The sequence below is a fragment of the Phyllostomus hastatus genome, unplaced genomic scaffold, assembly GCF_019186645.2.
Source record: "Phyllostomus hastatus isolate PE091 unplaced genomic scaffold, TTU_PhHast_1.1 phas_contig_244, whole genome shotgun sequence".
Taxonomy (NCBI): domain Eukaryota; kingdom Metazoa; phylum Chordata; class Mammalia; order Chiroptera; family Phyllostomidae; genus Phyllostomus; species Phyllostomus hastatus.
In genome coordinates this window covers 2,838,798-2,859,837 of record NW_025333796.1, presented here as the reverse complement: position 1 = coordinate 2,859,837, position 21,040 = coordinate 2,838,798, and the positions used below count along the sequence as shown (strand labels likewise).

At 54.7% G+C, this 21,040-nt stretch overlaps 1 protein-coding gene across 2 annotated transcripts in view; it reads left to right on the top strand.

The window, feature by feature from the left end:
* LMBR1 (limb development membrane protein 1) overlaps positions 1-21,040 on the top strand; it is a 72,677-nt gene that overhangs the window by 20,093 nt on the left and 31,544 nt on the right. For both annotated transcript variants that reach the window (XM_045837815.1, XM_045837814.1), the window contains exon 5: positions 7,423-7,526. In XM_045837815.1, the coding sequence (XP_045693771.1) occupies positions 7,423-7,526 (104 nt within the window). The remainder of the gene's footprint in view (positions 1-7,422; positions 7,527-21,040) is intronic.

Below are 21,040 nucleotides of genomic sequence, written 5' to 3'. Positions count from 1 at the left end.
TATCCGCGGTGTGTGGAGATGGTAGGGAGGGGCACGGACGTCTGTTTGACATGGGGGTGTGTCGTTTCTCTTCTGTTCTTCCCGAGAGCCCTGGGAGTCCGGGAAGAGCCTGTGTCACACAGGAGGAAACAGAACGTGAGGGTCGACATCCCCTTCCAGGTCACAGAGCTGACGACGCAAGCCCAGGCTGCCAGACGTGAAGGGCCATGCCCCTGGCTCCTGCCGTCCAGGCTCCAGAGGCCCTTCAGTCACGGGAGTGTGGGTCCTTGTTCTGTCAGAGGATGTGGCAGAACAGTGGGCATTTTACTGAGGTTGGCTGTGTGCAGAAGGCTTGGGTGTACGTGTGCGCACACACGCAAACACATTGGAAACACAGCAGTGGAGAAGCGTGTGAGAGAGACGCCCAGAGAGAAAGTGACAGGGGACTGACGAGGGCATCAGGGACATAACGCGCCCGAAGGAAGGAGGGGTAGGAAAAATATCTGACAGATTCGTGCCGGGAAGATGTCACCCTCAGGTGAAAGCTGTAAACCCACTGACCCAAGAGGCTCAAGCAGCCCGCTGTGCGAGAAACTCTGCCAGGGGGCAGCGTCAGGTTGGACCAGAACAGAGACAAAGAGGACACCTTAAAAGCATTCAGAGAAAAAGACACACCACAAGTACAGAGTAGCAAGGATAAGGATCGGCATATTTCTTGTGGGAAGAAATGCCAGCCAGATGACAATGACCTGCCAACCTAAATCCAAGAATGTTTTTCCAAGACAAAGGCAAAGTACAGACAGTGTCAGATACGCAGAAGACAATAATCCTTCCCCGGCCGACTGTTGGAGTGTGGATCTCCTGCTAGAAGTGCAGTTCGTGGGTAAACGTAATAGTCTTCCTTTATTGTACGTCGTATTAAAAGATGATTGGTTGTTTCAAAAACGAAATGGCAGCGGTTCATTGTGAGCTTTATAACGTGTGCAGGTGAAATGCATAAGCACAGAAGGGGCAGACAGAACAAGGGGGTGCACGGAGGAAAGAGCCCGTTCAGAGACTTACCCTGTCCGTGTCAGGAAGCCCCAGTGGCCTGAACACCCAGCTCAAGGGCAGAGGCGGCCGGGTGGGACGAGGGAGGGAGACCCAGATCCTGTGCTGCCAGCGAGAAACCCGCGGCGGCTCCGCAGGCACGAGGAGGTCAACGGTAGTCGGAGAGGAAAGGCGTGCCCTGCTCGTTCCAGCGGAAAGGACGCTGCCCGAGGTGCGTGGGCATCAGCAAAGGTGAGGAATGAAGATCGGTTTGTAGTGGGGAGGGATTCACTCATCAAAAGAGCATGATAATAAACGCCTGTTAGATCCATGAAGCAAAGCCTTACAGAAGTGGAAGGATTAATAGTCAAAGTCACAGTCATGTTCAGATATATCTATATCCCCCTTCAATAATTGATAGAACAAGGAGGAAGGAGACACAGAATATGGAAGAGTTGAGTGACACTCTTAAACAACTTGGCCTAATTTGCATTTATTAGAACACACTTTTTCAAGTGCACTGAGAACATTTATTAAGAGACCCATATCCAATGCCATAAATAAGTCCCTGCACTTGTGGAAGATTTAAGTCATACAAGGTATTTTCTCTGACAGCGGTGAAATTAAATGGGAAATCAGTGACAGAAGCTCGTCTGCAAAACTCACTCTGGTATTTGGTAACTAAATAACATTTCACAATAATGCATAGGGTACAGAAGTCAAAAGCGGTTTGAAAGTTCTTTAAACTGAATAAAAATGGAAAAAAACACTTCAAAATGTTTGTAGCACTAAAATGTATGTTTTAGGGAAAAAAATGTCAAATTAATTCCTACAGTTTCCACCTTAAGAAACTAGAAGAAGGAGAGCAAAGTAAATCCCAAAGTAAGAAGATGGGAAATAAAAGATGAGAGGGGAACCAGTGACATAGGTAACTGAGAAAGTGTAGGAAATCAGTGAGATCGATATCATTGATAAGCACAAATAATAAAAGAAGACGCCAGTTACCCGTATGAGGAATGAGAAAGGTGACATCGCCACAGTCTCAGCCATTGAAGGGATAATTAGTGCATATTATGAACAGCGTTATCTGAACAAATTAAACAGTTTTGAGAAATGGAACAATTCCCTGACCGGTATGAATTCCTGGACCCCTTGTGGGACAATGTGGGACATTCCAGACATTGTGGAAATGCTGTAAACGTTCTTGTAAATAAGACTGTAGGCTAGGGGGGCTTCGCTGTCAGCCCCACCAAATATTTAAGAAATAACACCAGTTCTATACAGACTTTTTCAGAAAGTTGGAAATGAGGGAGCATGCCCTAACTCGCTGAGCCAGCATTGCCCTGACACCAACACCAGACAGCCATCACAGAAAACTGCAGGCCGGTATCCGTCCGGAACAGAGAGCATGCGTTCTGAGCAACAGTGCAGCCAAGCGAGTGTAACAGCGTTGGAAAGGGTGATACACTACGACCGGTGGGAACAATCAGTGCCTGCAGTTTATCTCATTCGCATGCTGCGAGAGCCAGGGTCGCCACCACATAGGCAGGAAAAGCCCCCGACAGACGCCAGCGTTCTTTCCCGATAAACATCTCTCAGCGAACTAGGCACGGAAGGGAATTTCCCCTCCTGATGAGGAGTGTCCACGAGAACCCTACAGGCAACATCGCACTTCGCAGAGAAAGACGGAACGCGCTCCCCTGGGCTCAGGAGCAGGCCGCGCGCCCCCTCCCACCACTCGCGTGCAGCCTCGTGCTGGTGAGTTTCAACAGGTGACTCTCAGGCTGGAGGGGAAAAAGGAGACCTCTGTTCATAGGTGATCTGGTTGTCTAGGTAGAAGCTCTGACAGGATTTCCCATAAAAAAGCTGTTAGAACCAGTAAGTGAATTTTTCAAGGTTTCAGGACATGAGATCAATATACAGAACTCAAATGCATTTCTGTATGGCAGCAATAAAAAGTTGGAAATTGACTCAAGAATCAATGCCAGTGAAGTACAGTGGCATCACAAATATGAACCCCTTAGGGATGTGTGTGCCCTCACACTGGAGCCCCGTGGAGAAAAGCTAGAGTCCCGCAGTACGCCGAGAGGCAGCCCGTGCTCACGGGCCAGAGGACAGTACTGTTCAGTACTGTCACCTCTCCCCACATTGACTTGTGGATTCTGCACAGTCCTAGTCCCAGCCCCAGCCGACCTTTTTGGTAGGAACTGGCTTGCTGATCTCAGATTCAGATGAGAATTCTAAGAACTTAGAAATGACAAAACAACTTTGAAAGAAAACAGAACTGGAGCCTTTAGTATTTAACTCAAAGACTGTTTTAAGGCTGTAGTAATTGAGACCATGTGGCATCAGTGTGAAGATAGGCAAATACATCAACTCAACACAACAGAGTCCAGGAACACGAGGTCTGTCTGGAAAAAGTCCAGCCTTTGTTAATATAACGAGAATAGTTTGTGCGACATCGATGTAACCTGGCAGCCAAGGAGAGTGGACTGGAATGCGCATACGTGAACAAAGATGACTTCCCTGGACTGGTCAGTGGGGGCGATAGACGCCTGTGAGTGAGCATGTGTATTGTGTGGCCACTGCATTCAAAATGACTGAGTGATGATGCCCTGGCTGGTGTGGCTCAGTGGACCGAGTGCCAGCCTGCGAACCAAAGGGTCGCCAGTTCAATTCCCAGTCAGGGCACATGCCTGGGTTGTGGGCCAGGTACCCAATAGGGGGCGCTCGAGGGGTAACCATACACTGATGTTTCTCTCCCACTCTCTCTCCCTTCCCCCTGCCTAAAAATAAATAAGATCCTAAAAAAACAAACAAAACAACAAAATGAGTGAGCAGAGAGATACATTTGCATCAAATTTTGTGTTAAGCTTGAACATTTCTCCATAGAAACTATTCAGATGTTCAGAAGGCCACAGCTATGGGCAACTGGTGATTGGCAGCTTCATCACAACAATGCACCTGCTCATGCATCACATCACATCTGTTGCAGAGTGTTTTTTTTTTGGCAAAACACTAAATCACCCAGGGGACTCAGCCCCACTACAGCCCAGATTTGGTGCCCTGCAATTTCTGGTTTTTCCCAGAACTAAAATCACCTAGAAAGCGATTTCACACTGTTGATAAGACTCAGGAAAATACAACGGGGCAGCTGATGGAGACTGGGAGAACTGTGTGAGGTCCCCAGGTGCCTGCTTTGAAGGGGACTGAGACGTCATTGTCCTGTGTGCAATGTTTCTTATCTCTTGTATCTTCTTTGATAAATGTTTCTGTTTTTCATAGTACATGGCTGGACACCTTCTGGACAGACCTTGTATATCTACATGTCCATTGTCAATTTACTTTCAACAGAGGTGCAAAGGTAATTTGGTGGGAAAAGGGCATTTTCCACAAATGCTTTTAGAATGATTGGATAGCCAGGGACAAGAAATGAACTTGGATCCATACCTGACATCATTTGCAAAAAGCAGTTCAGAAGGATCATGGATGTAAACCCTGGAACTGTGGCTTGTGCAGACGAGACTTGGGAGGAAGCCTGTGACATCGGTCCAGGCGGCATTTTCTGGGGTAGAGGTGACCCATTAAAGCATGACCTGTAACAATGAACGTGATAAATCGGACTTCATCAAAATGAAGAAAGTTTGCTCTTTGAAACCAGCTGTTCAGAGGATGAAAAGACAGTGCGCAGACTGGCAGGACATACCCTCGGGTGACAGGTCTGAGGAGGGACTTGCGTTCAGCGCAGACCGAGACCTTGCCCGACCCGGAGCCAGCGGACCGCAGACCGCAGGTGTGCAGGGATGCCCCCGGAGAGCACAGAAGTGCGTGGCAGATGCGCTTATGAGGAGATGTTCACCGCCGGACCTCCCCGTTGGGGAGTCGCAGGTCAACAGGGTAGGGGGCTCCCTGCACAGCCACTGGAGTGGCAGAGGCTGCAAGATCGCACACGCCCTGTTCTGGCGAAATGCGGGTGAGATTCGAGCTCTGCTGCTGGGGTGTAAAGTCTCACAACCACTTCGGAAGACATTCCAGCAGTTTCTCAGAGCGTCGAACACACTTGTGTCTACTCGGTGACCCAGCTGCTCCACACCCACGTGCTTGCCCCAGGGAGGTGCGGGCATGTGCCACGGAGAGCCTCGAACGCGGGTGTGCTGAGCAGGCTCCGTGGCAGACCGGGAGCAATCCAGGTTGCAGGGGGTGGCTGCAGTTCCCTCCCAGAATTCGATCTGATTCGTAGGAAGGACAGACTACTGACGCACACCACAGCTTCGAAAAGTCGCAAGTTGTTATGCTCGGTGACAGAAGCCAGACAGAACCAAGGGTACGCACCACACGTACTGTGTGTGTGCAGTTGTGGAAACACAGCCTTCCCTACTGGCATGGCTCGGGCTGTTGGGAGGGGGGTGAGGAGTGGCGGCGGCCGTGAGTGCGGGCTGGGAGGAGGCGACGGCTGGGCATGTGCGTTACCTTGTTTGTGGCGATGCTGTCCCTGGGGAGCACATCTGTCCAAGTTCATGAGTTGTACCCTTTGTGTAGTTATGTCCATTATAATAACTCAGTAAACCAGAGTTCACGCTTTTGCTTTTCATACATCGTGATTTCCTTCCTTTTGCACTGGCAGTGGAGAATCCGTTCTAAGTCTCCTTCCTTGGTTTGGCCCGTGAGCTCTTACAGAGGGGGTGTTTCTCTGTTAACATTGGCGACATAGATCGTCAGGTCCATTCACACAACTCAGGGACTGAGCTGTGCTGGTTGTCCCACCGCGCTGGTTCCCTCACCTCCCCACACCGCCTGCAGACAGGGTCCTTAGCCTTCCCCTCGAGGTGGGGACCCGTGAGTTGGCAGACTGCCACCCGGGCTGCAGGCGGGCAGGAGTCCAGGCAGCCCTGGCACTGCAGGGTGAGCAGGTGGCCGCCATCCTGCAGGCTCTTCAGGTTGTTAGTGCAGCAGAGTGTCCGCTGCGGTCACGGCCCCTCTGACAGGAGACCGGCCCGTGGCGTTGCCGGGCTGGGGAGGAGAAGAGTGCCTTGGAACCCTTGTCATGTTAGAAAGTTCTGGTGAAGGTTTTCTATTGGAAGGTGTAAGACGTTGTCTGAAACGTTTTGTAAAACATTTTATTTCCTGCTAAGGTAAGTGTATTGTTAGTTTTATTAAATCTGTGGCAATTTTTTAAACAGTGTGAGCTGACTTGGTTACTGCTATTGCCCTACCTGCTGGAGGAGGTAGAACTCTCCCAGTGGCCGGTGCGAGCACCACACAAGCTTGTTCGGTTGGGGTGCCACGCTGTGCTGTTCTGAAGGGGCCTCGGGCGGTTGCTGTGGGCCCTGCGAGCTCAGGGCAGACCCCCGTGCCTGGAGCGCACGCCGCCCGGGCAGTGGTGTCTGTTACGCTTGCCCAGTGCCGTGTCTCGGTGGCCGGATGGCCCGTGCCTTGTGAACAGGGCGAGGACGGAGCGGCAGTTGTCCACGTCAGAAGCACTGACTTGTAACTGTAGCGTAGTTTTCATCTTTGTCTCTGAAGTTCATAAATTTTACGAAGAGTGCAACCATCATTTTGAAAGTAAGTTTTAAATTTTGGTGCTTTACCTTTCATGAGCAGGAGATGCTCAGCCAAGTACTGTCCCAAGGACACAGGCAAAGGCCTTTTTTTCTGAATCTGTTCTCAGCTGCTTTTTACTGTGTTTTTCCGAGACGTGCAGCATATGCCAGCGAGGGAAGGGCTGTGGGAGCGTGCCTGCCTGTCTTCCCTTTGCTTTCCCACGTGGCAGTGCACACCGAACCACCTACGAGGGGTGCTTTTCAGACACCCCAGGAACCAGCACTGCCACTGGCTGCCCTGTGGCTTCCGCACGCTGTGACCCGCCTTCGCTGCGGGTGTGGGGGCGTGGGGGGCGGTGCTGGGACGAGTGAACGGGTTTGCATCCTGTCCCTAAATCACTCAGACCAGCACTTGGCACGGAAGGGCTCCATAAATGCTAATTATTCCTTTTAGGGTTTTAATGAGGCTTAAATTAAATGAGATTATTCATGTAAAATGCTTAGTAGAGTATCTGGCATTTATTAAGTGCGCCATAAATGCTAGTGGCTCTAATTCAAATATTCAGGTGCCAGTGTGTCGAAAGAGGCTGTGTCTCTGGGTCTCTACGTATGTCGTATCTCTAGTGCATTTACGTTATTGCGTGAGGAAAGATTTCTGTATTGGCCGTAACCAATAGGTGCATGTCATGCAGTTACAAAAACTTTAAATGATTCCTTTCTGATTTCTAGGGTTAGGTCATTGGCTAGGCCGCTCTGTTTCTGCCGTGTTTTCACTGTTCAGGAGCACAGCTCTCTGACCGGCACCGCCGGGGGCGAGGTGCGCCCTTGGCCAGGCCTGCGGGTCCCTAACCTGTCTCCCACCTTGCCCCTGCAGGTCTGTGGAACCTCGCTTCGCTCTTCTCCAACCTCTGTCTGTTTGTCTTGATGCCCTTTGCCTTCTTCTTCCTGGAGTCGGAAGGTTTCGCCGGCCTGAAAAAGGTGAGTGAACTGTGTACTGGAATCACATTAGTTCAAAATGGAGAAATAAATATTGTTCATGTTGAACTATAAAAAAACTGGCTTAAGCAACGGTTAGGAATAAAAATTTTAATGAATAACAGCGTCTTGTTAATATAATTAATAACGTTAACAGTCATATCAGTAATACTGCTAATTGAACGACTCCGCCTGTCCACCGGGGGCGGGGGGGAGTCATCTTTGACCTTTGAGTGCATCTGTGGGCTGTGCTGGCATGGTGGGGCGCGCCCGTGAGGACAGGCACCCCGGGGGCAGCAGCAGTTGCCCCTGCCTCAGGCTCCCTCCTGCAGTTTAAGGCCTGGTGCGGACTTCTGGAATGTGTCCTGATGTGAGTTGTCTCACCTTCAGTGTTCAGGCCTGTGGCGTGTCCCAGCCTCAGCCGTGCGCTGACAGTCGGGTCCTCGAGGCCCCGTGAGCTCCGGTGGGCGGTGGAGGGGGACCCAGCAGGCTCTGTGGGAGCACCCCGTTCACCTGCCTCTCCTGGGGGTAGTGACTCCTTCTGTCTCCATGCGGCAGTTTAAAGGGAAAGCAAGAGCGTTTCTGCTTATAGTCTGTGGAGCTCTTTGCTATAACTTTGTGGAGTACAGTGCCGAGATTTGAGTAGTTAATGGTTTCTGGGTGACTTCTAAACTGGGTGAAGTGAGGTCTAGTGTGGCGGTTTATTTGCAGGTACAGCGTGCTTCTCAAGTCCTGGCTCTCTGCGCGGTGGTGTCTGGAGTGGAGTGTGTGTAACCCACTAGTGAACAGCGCCGTGACGCCAGGCTCACGGGTTTGGCTCATGCGTTGTGCATGGTGTGTGCGCTTTTGTTCCCTGTGACTTTCTGCGGGTTCTTAGAGGTGGAGTGGTTTGGCCTCACAGTTTGACGACTGTCTGGTTTGAAGTCTGATGGGCACCCGTTGCAGACCCGTGCACTGCCAGAGGCTGAGAGGAGCCCCCGGGGACGGCGGAAGTGCGAGGTTGGTGGGCTCGCCTCCCCGGTCTGCAGACACCAGGAGGAGGCCCAGTGTTCGGGAAGTGTGCCGGCAGCGAAGGGTTGGCTGTGTTTGCTGACAGGGAGAAAACTGGCTTTTTAGGTGTTGGTTTTCGTTACGATGTATCAGGTTGGGCAAAAGTTTGTTTGTTTTTTTCCCCTGTAAGATGGCTCTAAAAGTGCCTAGTTGTCTTTAACTTCATTTGAAACAATTTTGTTTGATCGTATAGTGACAGCTGTCACATCAGCATGCATTTAAGAAAAACCTTATCAAAATTGGGGAATTTTTGTGCAGCCATTTTAACATCGAAGATGAAAGAAAATACGCGGCAGTCTTGGCATATTATGCTTTATTGTTTCAAGAAAGGTAAACTGTAACTGAAGTGGAAAAACAGTTGTGCAGTGTATGCAGAAGGTGCTGCGACCGATCGAGCATGTGGTTTGTGAAGTTTTGTCCTGGAGATTTCCTGCTGGACGATGCCCCATGGTCGGGTAGACCAGCTGAAGTTGACAGCGATCAAATCAAGACCTTAATTAAAACAATCAACATTCTACCACGTGGGAGGTAGCCGACATACTCAGAATGTCCAAATCAATAAAGTTATTGGTGAACATGAAAAATGTGTCTTATTTTATGGAGAAAACCATACGGACTTTTCGGCCAACCCCATTTATTTTGTACCTACAATTGTATAGAATTCTTTCCTCTAAATTTTTTACTTCTAGTTGCTCCCTACATGACTGAAAGGATTTTTGTTTTTAAGCACATTTTTGATTATGCTACTGTCCTCTAAATCCCTCTGGGTCACCAGCTCCGTTGGGGATGGCCAAGGGGACGGACGTGGGGAATGAACGTCTCCAGGGCACCGTGCCCCCGAGTGCCTGAGTAACCCGCACACTGCCACACAGGACGGAGAAAGAGGGCGCGGGCAGCGCCGAGGGCGGCTGCCGTCACTCTGCCGCCGGAGGTCTCGGTCCTCAGTGCTGGTAGGGCCGGAGGGCGGTGGGGTTGTGGCCTGAAGCCTGCAGAAGGAGTGTGAGTGCTGGGGGTGGTCCTTGGAGGAACGAGCAGGGTGCGGAGGTGGGGGTCGCACGGCTGGGCCGCTCGCCTCAGCCGGGGCTTCTCTGTGAGAGGGGTGCAGTGTTGACGGTTGCCTGCTGCAGGGTGAGATCCGACGAGAGGAGAGGAATCGTGGAAAGCAAAGCCTGCAGCCCAGGACTTAGCTCAGCAAGCGAGAGCCGCCATTGCCACTGTCCTGGAATGGAGCGCATCCGACTGGCGAGCACTCGGTCGTGGAGAACTCTGGTGCGGCAGGGGGCCATCCGAAAACCCCAGGACGCAGTCAGCTCTTAGTTATGTACCGTCCCGGGCCATCTGTAAGATGCAGGTCAGGGTTCCCGTTTCAGAACTGCACAGATGGGGGCAGGACCCGACCTGCTTGCAGGTGTTGCGTTCTGGGCTGCGTTGGAAACGCTTGGGGAGTGTTCCAGCTTGGGCGATCACAGCCTGTTGTTCTCCAGTGCTCGCGTGTCTCCAGTTTGGAGTCACTGGCAGTGACGTGGCAAAGGCTGTTGGCACTGCCTGGTCACGTGTGGGTGTGTGAGATGCACACCGGAACCTCTCGGTGTCAGGCCTCAATGTGCTCCGAGGTCGTAGGTGTGATGGTGCGGGTCCCAGGTAGTGTGAAACCCGCAGCCCTTGCGTGGTGCCCCAGGCCGTGCCACAGCCGAGGGCGCTGCCGCTCCCTGAGGCACTCCCACAGCCGCACGGCCGGCCGGCAGGTCCATGCGTTCCCCTTTGTCCCTGAGCAGCTCGTCTAACTGGTGACGTGTGACACATTGGTCCCCAGCGATGCTGAGGAGAGCTTAGGAAACGCCTCTAATTGGAAGACCCAGCACTGCGGCGTGTGCGGTGGCAGACTTGTAACACGGCTGAGTCACAGTCCCTGCACGCCCCTCGGCCACCCTCCCGGTGCTGCTTTACTGCGTCTGAGTCTGGTGGGGGTCCCGGAGAGGCACACGGCCCCGCGTCCTCCTGCTGACTCCCCTGGGCGATCGGTTTTAAAGCGGCCCCTTGCACAGTGTGCCGAGATGCGGAAATTGGCCGCTAGCCACGGGCGGATGCAGAGCTTGAACTGAAAATCAAATTAAGCAGAATTCTCTACTTAGTTTTTAATTAAGCCACTATGTTAATTCAAACAGGACATTTTAGGCCTGGGGGGCTGACCATGTCCTTTTAAGGGCCTTAAACAGCCTTTCTTCTGCCTCCTTCCACGGCGTGTGTTTCTGTTTCAGGAGGCCGTCTCCGCGCAGCTCCTCCTCTTACAGTGCTCAGGGCGGGTAGACGTGAGTGGTTTTGAGAGAGCTTTTTTTTTTTTTAAATGAGAAGCTCACTTTTATCTCGGAACTCTAATTTACTGTTAGAAGTGAAGTGTTGCTCAGCTCTAGATTATGTCTCTGTCATAGGTATTGCATCGAGTGTTGTGTACGACCGTGTGTGTTTGAACCTGACCCCACCCTGCATTTTAATGTTTCAGCTCTGAGGAACCGGGCGCATCTGCTGGTTTTTGTTTGTTTTGTGGGGGGAGACGCTTTCTCCGCAGTTCTTCTCTCGGTCCCTGGGGCGTGCACCGGAGTGTGAGGGGCTCGGGCCCGCGGCTCCTTCCCCTGCAGCTCAGCAGGTGGCTGTGCGGCTCCTCTGCCCACAGCGCCTGGGGGGGGGTCCCCCAAGGCGACCCGGGTGGCGTCCGAGCGCGTGAGGAGCCATGAAGATGGACCCGCAGCCGAGGCCCGAGTGGGAGTCAGGGGTGCGGTGGTTTCGTACAGTAGTTCACCTCTTCCTGCAGATTGAAATGTGAGGAAAACACTCAGTAACATAATGGAAGTGAAACAAACCTCGTCTGCAGTAGACGGATTAAAAACGAAGGATGTTTCTGGGAGCAGCTTCACCCTGCGCCGCACTGCAGCACCGATATTTGATTTGAAGTCACAGCGTGAAACGTAACCCGAGTGTCAGCGACATCCTGACCAATTACCCGACGGCCCAGACAGCCCCCAACGTCCAGAGCATAGCGTGCACTCTGTGGGATTAGGAGGTTAACTCCCGAAACTTCAAACGGAGTGCTTGATAATAAAAGCAAAAAGTACAGAATTCGAGGTGACTTCCTTTCTTAATTAATTGGACCGGCCAGGTGGGGCGAGGAGCTGGGTGCCGGTGCTGGAAGGCCCATAAAGCCGAGCGCTGTGACAGCCCGCGCACGAGGGTCAGGATCGCTTTAATATGTCTCTATCCTGTGTCACAGTGTGAGACTGTCCTGGTTTGTGTCCCTCTTGGCAAACTTCCATAAAAGTGACCCTGTACTGTATTTTACGGCCAGACGGCTTTGCCCCCGTGGCTAATTCGTATCAGGCCTCCATCTTCAGGGGACGCAGGCCGGGAGGAAGCCCCGCGCGGTCGCGGGGAGCTTTCCTGGCGCGCTTTCATTATTTTTGCTCGTTTTTGCCACTGATCATCCATAAATTGTTGGAAAGGAGTGATTAAGGAAGTACTGCTTAGTGTTAGCGGCACAGGCGCACGTTGGCGGGGCTGCTGGGGGCGAGAGGAAGTCGCCTACGAACAGGGAAACTCCTGCTGGGAGGCCCCCGAGGGGCCTCGCCCAGGGTCGCGTTTTGATCTCGGGGTTTATGACAGCAGCCGGGGAGCGTGCGCGCGCTCGGCACCGCCGTGTGCCAACCTGACTTCCCCAACACCTCCGAGGGAGGACCGTTCGGCGAGTTATTAATGCGCTTCCGCAGCCCTCCCCTGTGGGGGACTGGTTTCTTCCAGAGAAACACCGGGGACCGGAGGGAGTCTGTCCCAAGTGCACGACCCCGGCGGCGGCCGCTCTGCTGCGAGGGCACGGCACCCCAGGGAGAGCCGTGCCTGTGCGGAGTTGAGGAGGAGAGCACACTCGTTCCATTTAAAACTTAGTTTACAGAGATTCCAGACAGAGCCGTCCACCTCACGCCTGACGTGAGTTTTGTGCCCGTCCTCAGCGCAGCTGCCCGGCGGAGGAGTGAGTTCGGGCCGCAGGAGCAGCTCTGTCTGCGCAGCAGCAGCTGCGGGGCCGCGTCGCCCGGCCCCTGTGCTTCGTGACAGTCTGACGCTCGGGGCTGGACTCTTAAGTGTCACCCGCACGCTCTCCAGTTGTCAAAAAGTGGGAGTGTCCTGCTTTCCCGCCAGCTCGTCTCTGTACTTGTGTCACACAGTGTGGCAGCCGGAGGGCGAGCCCTGGCTCTCCGCAGGCCGGGCCCGAAACCCCCGACTCTTCCCCTTCCTGGCCTGGGGCTTGTGGTGCGCGCCTCAGGGTCTCCCCCTGCTGCCGGGGTGCTGCGCAGGGCACGGCCACCTCTCCCATCCTCGGGAGGGGCACCTGCGGCTGGGGGAGCTGCCGTGACTGCTGGGTGCTCTGAGGCGGGGCCGGGCAACTGGGCCGCAGCACCAGGAGGGTGTGTGCAGGGTCCCCTTCCACGGCAGGGGAGCGAGCTGGGAGACTTGGGCGGCGTGGACGGTCGGCTTCGTGATTTACCTTTTATCTCACACCAGTGCAGGCTGTAAAAGCAGGTATTATGTTTAATAGGTAACTAAACTTCAAACTTTATTTTATATGATGATTAAATTGCTAACAAATGTCTCATAATCCAGGGCTCTTTGTTAAATGAGGAAAAGTTTTGGTAGGGAGGAAATACAAAATCACCAGGTTTAGATTTTAAAGTAATTGTACTTTTCATTAAACTGGCCCTAATACTTCCAATGTTCATGAAACAATTTTATGAGATAGTCATTGTCGATTAGACACTCTTTCTAGAATGTTTTTTGGGGAATTGAAAACTATCCACCCTTGGTTAGAACGGACTTTATTTGAAAATAAAATTAAATGTCAGACTTAAGTCTGACTAGAGAGCTTTTTACATGATTATGATGCATGCCACAGAGTGGTAGGACCAGGGCTCACCTGAGAGACTGGAGTTTCGATTGTTAAAATCTTGTATTTATTTGGCTTTTAAACTCATATTTATTTGTCTGTAAATTCATTTGTTCCTCACGTCACTGTTAATCAGTCTTCTGACCCCTGTGGCAGGCTTGCCCCTGTGCAGCTCCTTGTTTGGCCCGTTTGGCCCGGTGGCCCGACTGTGCGCTCTCCCCACCTGGTAGGCTTCCTGGCCCTTTCCCTGGGACGCGGCAGGGACTCGGTGGGCTTCGGAGGCTCTGCGGGCCCTTCCTGAGCTAGCTCTGACTCCTGCACCAGGGGTGGCCCTGGGCGTCTTTCCTTCCGCCTCTGCTCTTCGGCTCTGGGGCTGCTAGGCCTCTCACGGGTTTGGTGTTGTTTCACGAAGAGCCTTTCCAAACCAGGGCGCGGGCACCCCTCCCCGAGACTCTCCTGACTGCGCCCGCGTCCCGGGGCGCGCCCCGTCCTGCTCTCCCGGCCCTGACGGGCCTCGCACGGCGTGTGCTGGCAAGGCTTCCGATCTGGGCTGGTTTTCCTGGGTACCTTCCCTTCTGTCACTTTTTAATTAATATTTTAATTTTAATTGAAACAATTTTAGAGAAGCCAATTAACCACCCCCCTTGTATTTTATATCATTCCAAATTACCTGTCAACATTTGTGCTTGGATTCTTGCACAATTATAATTGGTGTGTACGTGTATTTTACGTCCTTGCTGGAACAGCTCAGCTTACGAACGCGAGTGTTCTGGTGCCGGGAAACCCTCCGGGACCTGGGGGAGCGCGGAGGGGCCCTGGGTGCTGCGTGTGGGGCCCCGAGTTCGGGGGGGCGTGGCCCGAGCAGGGAGGCGCGGGCTGCTCTTCCTCGGACTTGGCGGGGTTACGGCTCTGCGGGGTGAGGGTTCGCAGGGGCGGCGGGGAGTGGGGGGGGGGGACGACCCGGAGCGGGGCAGGCGGCCGCGTCTGATGGAGGTGGGACTGGGCTCCTCCTGCACGTGAGGCAGCGCTGCGCCCCGCGCTCTGCTGCCCCGCTGGCCGGCATCTAGTCTCACAGCCGAGAGCACGCTGGTTGAGCATTTCCAGTCGTGCGAGCGTATCCGGACTCCTCAGGCTCTCCTCTGATGCGGCTCCAGCACAGACCGGCCGTGCAGTTGGAGGGGGTGCGGTGCACAGAGCACTGGCTGCTCAGGGCAGCCACGGTCTGCGGTCAGCAGACCACGCGCTCGGGGAGGGAGTGCGGAGTGCGGTCCCGGCGCCTGAGAGCCAGGTCGGTTCTTGCAGGGGTCCGCCAGGACGGGAGCACCGAGAAGCCTCCCCCCCCCCGGCCCCGGTCCACGGCCACGGGAGCAGGACGGAGCGCTTGAACGTGAAGACAAGCGGGGCCCCGACGGTGGCCGGACGTCTGGAAGGGCCGGCAAGGGCCGGCGCGGCCGGGGTGCCAGAGGCAGCGGCTCCCTGGGAACACCTCTGCCTGGAACTCGCGTGAGGAGAGCAGATGAGAGCCGAGTCCAGTGGGCGCCTCCCACAGGCAGGGAAGGTCCTCAGTGAGGGCGGGGAGCGTCTGGGAGGAGAGCGCGCCGGGAACTGCAGGGAACGCGCTCGGCCCGATGGGGCGTCTGCCCAAGCCTGCGTCCGCCGCCGTTCGTGACGGGAAAGCCGTGCTGGGTCCGCCCTAAACCCTGGGGGCCCGCCTGAATGTTGTTCTTTCTCGTAGGGGGTACTGCTGTCGTTGGGTTCTCGACCAGGACAGTTGGAGAAGAGAAGGAAAATTTGAAGGAAACAAAACAGTAATTATTAACAGATGACACTGTCTATCAAAAAACCCTACAAAAGCTAAAGATAAATTGTTAATTAAAAAAAGAAGTGTAGCAAGGAAGGTGGACATTGGATTAATGTAGAACGTCGATAAATACCAGTGACAGGCAGTCTAATTAAAAATGCCTTGTACAGCACCAAGACAGCCTGAGGTGTGCTCGGGTGCATCCAACAAGCGGCCTGTGACGTCTTCCGGAAGGAGTATGTGGAGACGAAGCATCTTGCTGAAGGATGGGAAAGCAGACCCCTGTGCATGGGTGGGCATTTCGCCCCTGAAGTGGCTGCGGTGGAGCTCGGGAGGGGGTGCGGGGCCTGGGGGGTGGGGACTGGTCAGCAGCAGTGGCGTGGGCGGCCTTACTCTGTGCGCACCCAGGCTCTTCGGTGGTGTTTCCCCGTTCCCAGTCCTTTTGGTGGGAATGCCCTCTCTGCCACGTAAGTGGTGTGACACTGTTGTCCGAGCCGTCGTGTGGCCTTGTGCCCCGACACCAGGTCCGCTGGGCCACAGTGGTGTGAGCAGGGCTGACCCCCACCGGTGGTCCTCTTGCTGGGTCTGGCTGGTGCTCGGGCCGGGGGTTTAGGAGGCAGGCGGCGAGGCGGTGCCAGTGACCTCCGGTTCTTGTCTTGTGGGTTGGAGCCTCTGGCCGCCCTGCGGCCTCCCGTTCCAGAGAACCCGTGACCCAGTGTGGGGAGCGTTTGTGTATTTTGCTGGACCCCTTTCCCGAAAGGGTGCGTTTGTCTTGAGTACGTTTGAAGCGTCCTCCCTGCTCCCCGTTTCCAGGTTGCTTTGTCTTTTCTGTCCTGTGTCCGTCTCGTGGGCGGGGGGAAAGCCCAGGGTGCCCATGGGCAGCCGGGAGGTGGAGGTATGGCCAGTGGCTGCCGCGTGGTGACCACAGGCAGGCCGTTGGACTCTCCTGGAGGGAGTGTCCTTGTGCTTCATAACTGGTCTCTCCCGGCGGACTGACTGTGGGGGTTCCGGGACAGCAGGCAGCCGTGGGAGCTCCCTGCCCGCCAGCCGCGGCCTCCTCGCACGAACTGGACAGCTGGAGCCCGAGGGGATCCGTGCGCCAGTGTCTCGTCCTCGCCATGGGACGCCCACCCTGTGCTGAGAGTACTCCTTTCCAGCTCAGAATTACGTCTCACATTTTTGATGTAAGGTTCCGGTAGTCTCGCATCGGAGTTCTTTCATCTACATGTTGGAAACTTGCTGTTTTAATTCATTTACCTGCAATCCAGAGGACTTCCGTGCAGCTAATGTCATGAGAAACTGAGGACCATGAGTCTGAGTACAATGCACATCTTAGTTCAGTGAACGAGGGATCTTAGCGTTTTCATTGTGACTCAGCCCAAGGTGTTTTCTGTCAGGTCTTAGTAAGTGCCTCACAGTTTTTCCCTGTCCCTCATACCCTGCATTGCATGAGTGTGTATATATACTGTCTGCAGAACACACTACTGTTAAAATCATTTTACTGTAGAATTTAACACAGCTTTCTGTAAAGCTGTTTTCTTTGACTTGGGTGTAAAACTCTTGTTGTCCTGCTCTTACAATTACTTTGAGAGCAAGGTGGGAAATGTTCGACACTCTGTGGAGAGGTTCGTGTGGCGCTTTTCCGTGGCCGAAAGCGGTTCGTACCTGTCGTTACTCTCTGTCCCCTCTCACTGCTCCTGCCGCCCTTCCCAGGCGCCGGCCAGGGTGTCTGGTGCAGCCCGGGCGCCGTGCTGGGCAGACCTCCTTGCACTGTTTCCAGGAGACCCTTTTTGTTCGGTGGAAACAATGGCTTGATATTTATTTTAAGTGTTCTGTGAACGCAGACATTTTTCCCAGGCTTTCCCGATGGGTGGGGATGCCGTCTGTAGAGGGGTGTTTACACACCTTCCAGGAGGTCAGGATGTCCAGGCAAAACCTTGTTTAAATGTTCATCACCATAGAAACACACGAGCTCGTTGTCGGAGCTTTTGTAAGCGTGTTGTACTTTTCACTTTACTGGTGTTCAGTACAGAGCAGTTGACTGTGGGATTGGCCGGCACACAGATACAAGCAGCAATTAGAACTATTTAGTGTTTTAACTCTGCGCATTCAATACTCACTTACTAGCTTACTTAATCTAATTTAAACTGTTACATTGTCGAGATAGTGGTAATTTCCAAAGTAGTACTGGTATGAAACTAGTGTAATTAATCATACAGCTTACTTTTCTGAAAAACGATGCAGTGTTTCACTGGCGGAAAGTTCTTTGTTTGGTGGTGCTTCTTACCACTGCCCTGAGTGCTTGTTACAAGACGGTGTCAATACAAGGGATGGAGCTTCCCCTCAGTAACTCGGGCTTACGGGTTTTGGGGGTCACTGAAAACCTGACACAGTCCACGGAACCCTAGCAATGCGCGACACGGGTGAAGCGTCCCCAGCTCCGTGTGGGGAGCACAGCTGGTGACAGCAAGGGCAGCTCCCCCAGGTCTGTGACCTGACACGCGGGGGACCCTGTGGCTCACGGCGGCGAGGGGCAGGGGAAGCCTCCCCCCCACCCCCCCCAACGGCGCCTTGCCGCTTGGTCGCGGGCAGAGCGTCTCAGCAAGTGGCTCTGACATCTGGCCATCCTTTAGCTCAGCGCGTGGGAGAGGGGAGCTGATGGGGACCTTCCCCTTGGGGCCTCCTCGCGCCCGATGCTGACTCCTAATGGAAAGATGAGGGTGGGCATCCTTGTTTGCTCACACGCTGTCCCGCTGGCGATTAATGGTCGTGATAAGAGCTCTCACGCCGCCTCTCCTTGCGGTGCCGCAGAGGCCCACCCCAAGTGCAGGCCTCACGGGGGCACCGCAGGCTCCGTTCCGTAGGCTTCACGACGCTGCCCTCTGCCCTCGCCCCAAGGAAGCCCTGCTGACGGCGCGCGCACGTGGGGGTGGTGCCTGGCGGAGCCGCCGGTGCTGCAGCAGCGGCCGGGGTTCGGAGTGTTGGCCGTCCCGAGCCCCCTTCTCTGCCCGCAGGCGTTAGTGCACAGGTCTTGTTTGCCTGCCGGTGCTGCCGGAGCTCCCTCACCAGACACCTAATTGATTTCAAGTTCACCCGATTTTGTCTCATTTAATCGCAGAGACTAAAATTGACAAAAGGAAAACGCCCTTGTCCCGGCCCCCTAGGGGCCCAGTCGGAAGGACAGTTACCGTCCGCCCTGGCCCGGCCCTGGCGCTGCCGCCTCAGCGTCCCACCGGCCGCTCCGTGCGCCTCGGGCCCTCCTTCCCTCTTGACTGTTGGTTGCCGGCTGCAGGCGGGCTGAGTTACTCCCCGTCTTTCAGGGGAGTTTTCATCAACCTGAAGTAAATTTTTGAAGAATTTGTACAATTTGCCTGCTTCAAAGGTTTGGGATTTTTTTGGTTAAATGTTTTTTATGTGACCACTTAAGCATGTGAATATACATTTTAGATCCTTTTCTTGGTGTTATTTGTATATCTATAATAGAACGGGCATCCCTTTGGAATCGTGTGGCTTGTTTCTTTTTAGAAAGGCTTGTTCACGTAGAATTTTTTAAAGCACGCACAAGACTTTTGGGGGGACGTGGTGTGTGAGCACATGGGCACAGGTACGTGGTGGTGAACGCTGTGGGGCTTTCTGAGAGGGTCGCACTGGGGTCGCGTTTCAAATGCTCGAGGAGAGGACAGACTTCTTAACCTCAGCAGAAGGGGGCAGTGTGAGAAGTTAGTAGATTTCCTCTTTTCGACATGAATTCTACTCGGAACTCGTAAGTTGAGCTGCAGCTGGCTGACTGAGGGGTCACTTTAAGCAAACTGGGTTTCAGAGAATCCCGCGGAACGGGTGACCGTGGAAGAACTGACCGAAAGGGCTCGGGGGCTCAGAGCCCTGACGGAGGGTCTGTCGGCAGCAGCGGGTCGGTCTTCCTGGGGACCGCCATCGCCCCCTTGTGGCCGCGTGACCGTGAAGCGGCCACAGCGGAGGAGAGCGTGCCCCTTTCTCTGGCCCTCTTCCCTGTGCCCTGTGCGCAGCCTGCACGTGGGCCGGACAGGCCCTGCTGTGGTCACTGAGCGTAGGCCCCTGGGCCCTGCCCCCGCCCGAGGTCACCTCGTGCATCCTGGCCAGTGGAAGAGAGAGCCCGGTGGCCTCTCGCTGGCTACAGTGGCGCCCACGAGTCTGGACTTCTCGGGTGTCATTGTGTCCTTGCGCCTGTTTCCCGGTTGCGACCAAGAGCGATGGGAGGAGGTTTGTGTGACCCCAGGCCTCGCAGATGTTCAAGGCCAAGGCCGTCACTACAGTCAGCTCACTCAGCGCCAGGCCTTGTGCTGAACGTGTTACATACACTGACTCACCTGACCCGTGTAGCGCCCCGACGAGGCAGGAGTGTTGTCAGTGAACCCATTTCACAGAGGGGGAGACTGAGGCACAGCAAGGCCTCCCATGGGCGGCGGTGAGACCAAGGCCTGAACCTGGCAGCCTGCTGGGGTCGGGCTGTGCATTGGCCCTTGTCTCGTCAGCAGAACCAGCTGTTTCCAAAGCTGCTTCTTGTGGGTGCAGTGTCCTGGAAGTTAAGTCTTTCAAGAAAAAAACTGAAAACTAAAAAGTAAGAGTTCATTCTCATGTTACTTAAGTGATACACATCCCCTCCAGAAAGTCTGGAAAACACAGAAAAGCACAAAGCATACAAGAAACACAGCTCTTCATGGCCACAGCCCCAGCCACAGGACAGTCCCTCTGGTGGGCCCTGTGGGGCTTGCTGCTGCACTGTTGCCAGGCCACCCCTCCCTGCCTCCAAGCCACCCACACCCCTTCGTAGCCCAGCCCCAGGCCCGTGTCAGTGGGCACAGGGCCCTCCCGCCTGCATGGGAGCATTCACCGCCAGGTCCCGGGAGCCCTTTCGAGGCCTACTCCCCTGCCTGGGCCTCATGTGCTCTCCAGAGCACCTTGTCCGCCCCTGTCCTCAGCTCCCTACACTGCCCAGACAGTGGCAGCCGAGACGCCGTGGGCACCTGCGCGCCCACAGGCTGGCCTGCCAGGGGCTGCCTGGGGCGAGGACTCCGGGCCAGACACGGGGCCTCACGACCCCCAGCACGGCCGGCACTCGAGCTTCTGGCTCCTCTCAGCTCCCTGCCCGCAGCTCTTGGGGGCCGCGTGGCTGGGGGCCGAGTCTGCAGTGGGCCCTGTCCCAGCCGAGGAGCCCCGAGCTTAGGGAGCCCACGTTCTTTCAAAAGGGCTGCAAGTGGCCTGCCGCCCTCTGCTCTGCTGGCGACACGCTCTTCACCACACGAGACTGTGCACAGACCTGCCCCTGCCTCGGGGAGGCACCGTCTCTGTCTTCCAAGGCACCGGGCTCGCACCGTGGCTGCGTTGTTTTAGTTGACGCAGTAGCTGTGGTGCACCGTGACAGCAGTTTTGACCCCCGGGCACTGTGGCTCCGCTGTCATTGATCCCAGCTGCTGTGCTGTCGGCCCCTGCGTCGCAGCACTGGGGGCGCACCTGCGGAGGGTTGTGGCAGCCCTGACACTCCTGCGGCTGCAGGTGTGCGATGCACCAGGGCGCCTGCTCTTTCTCCTGTTCTGCTTGCGGGCTCTCCACACCATAGTGCGTGCACAGTGGAAAGACCCGTGCTTAGAAAGGGAGGAGGGAGGACAGAGAAGGCGGGTTAGAAAGTGGTGGTCGTGCTTGGCCCCCTGTGTGGGTGGACATGTATGTGAAGTGGGAGTGTGTGTGGGGACTGTTCACGCT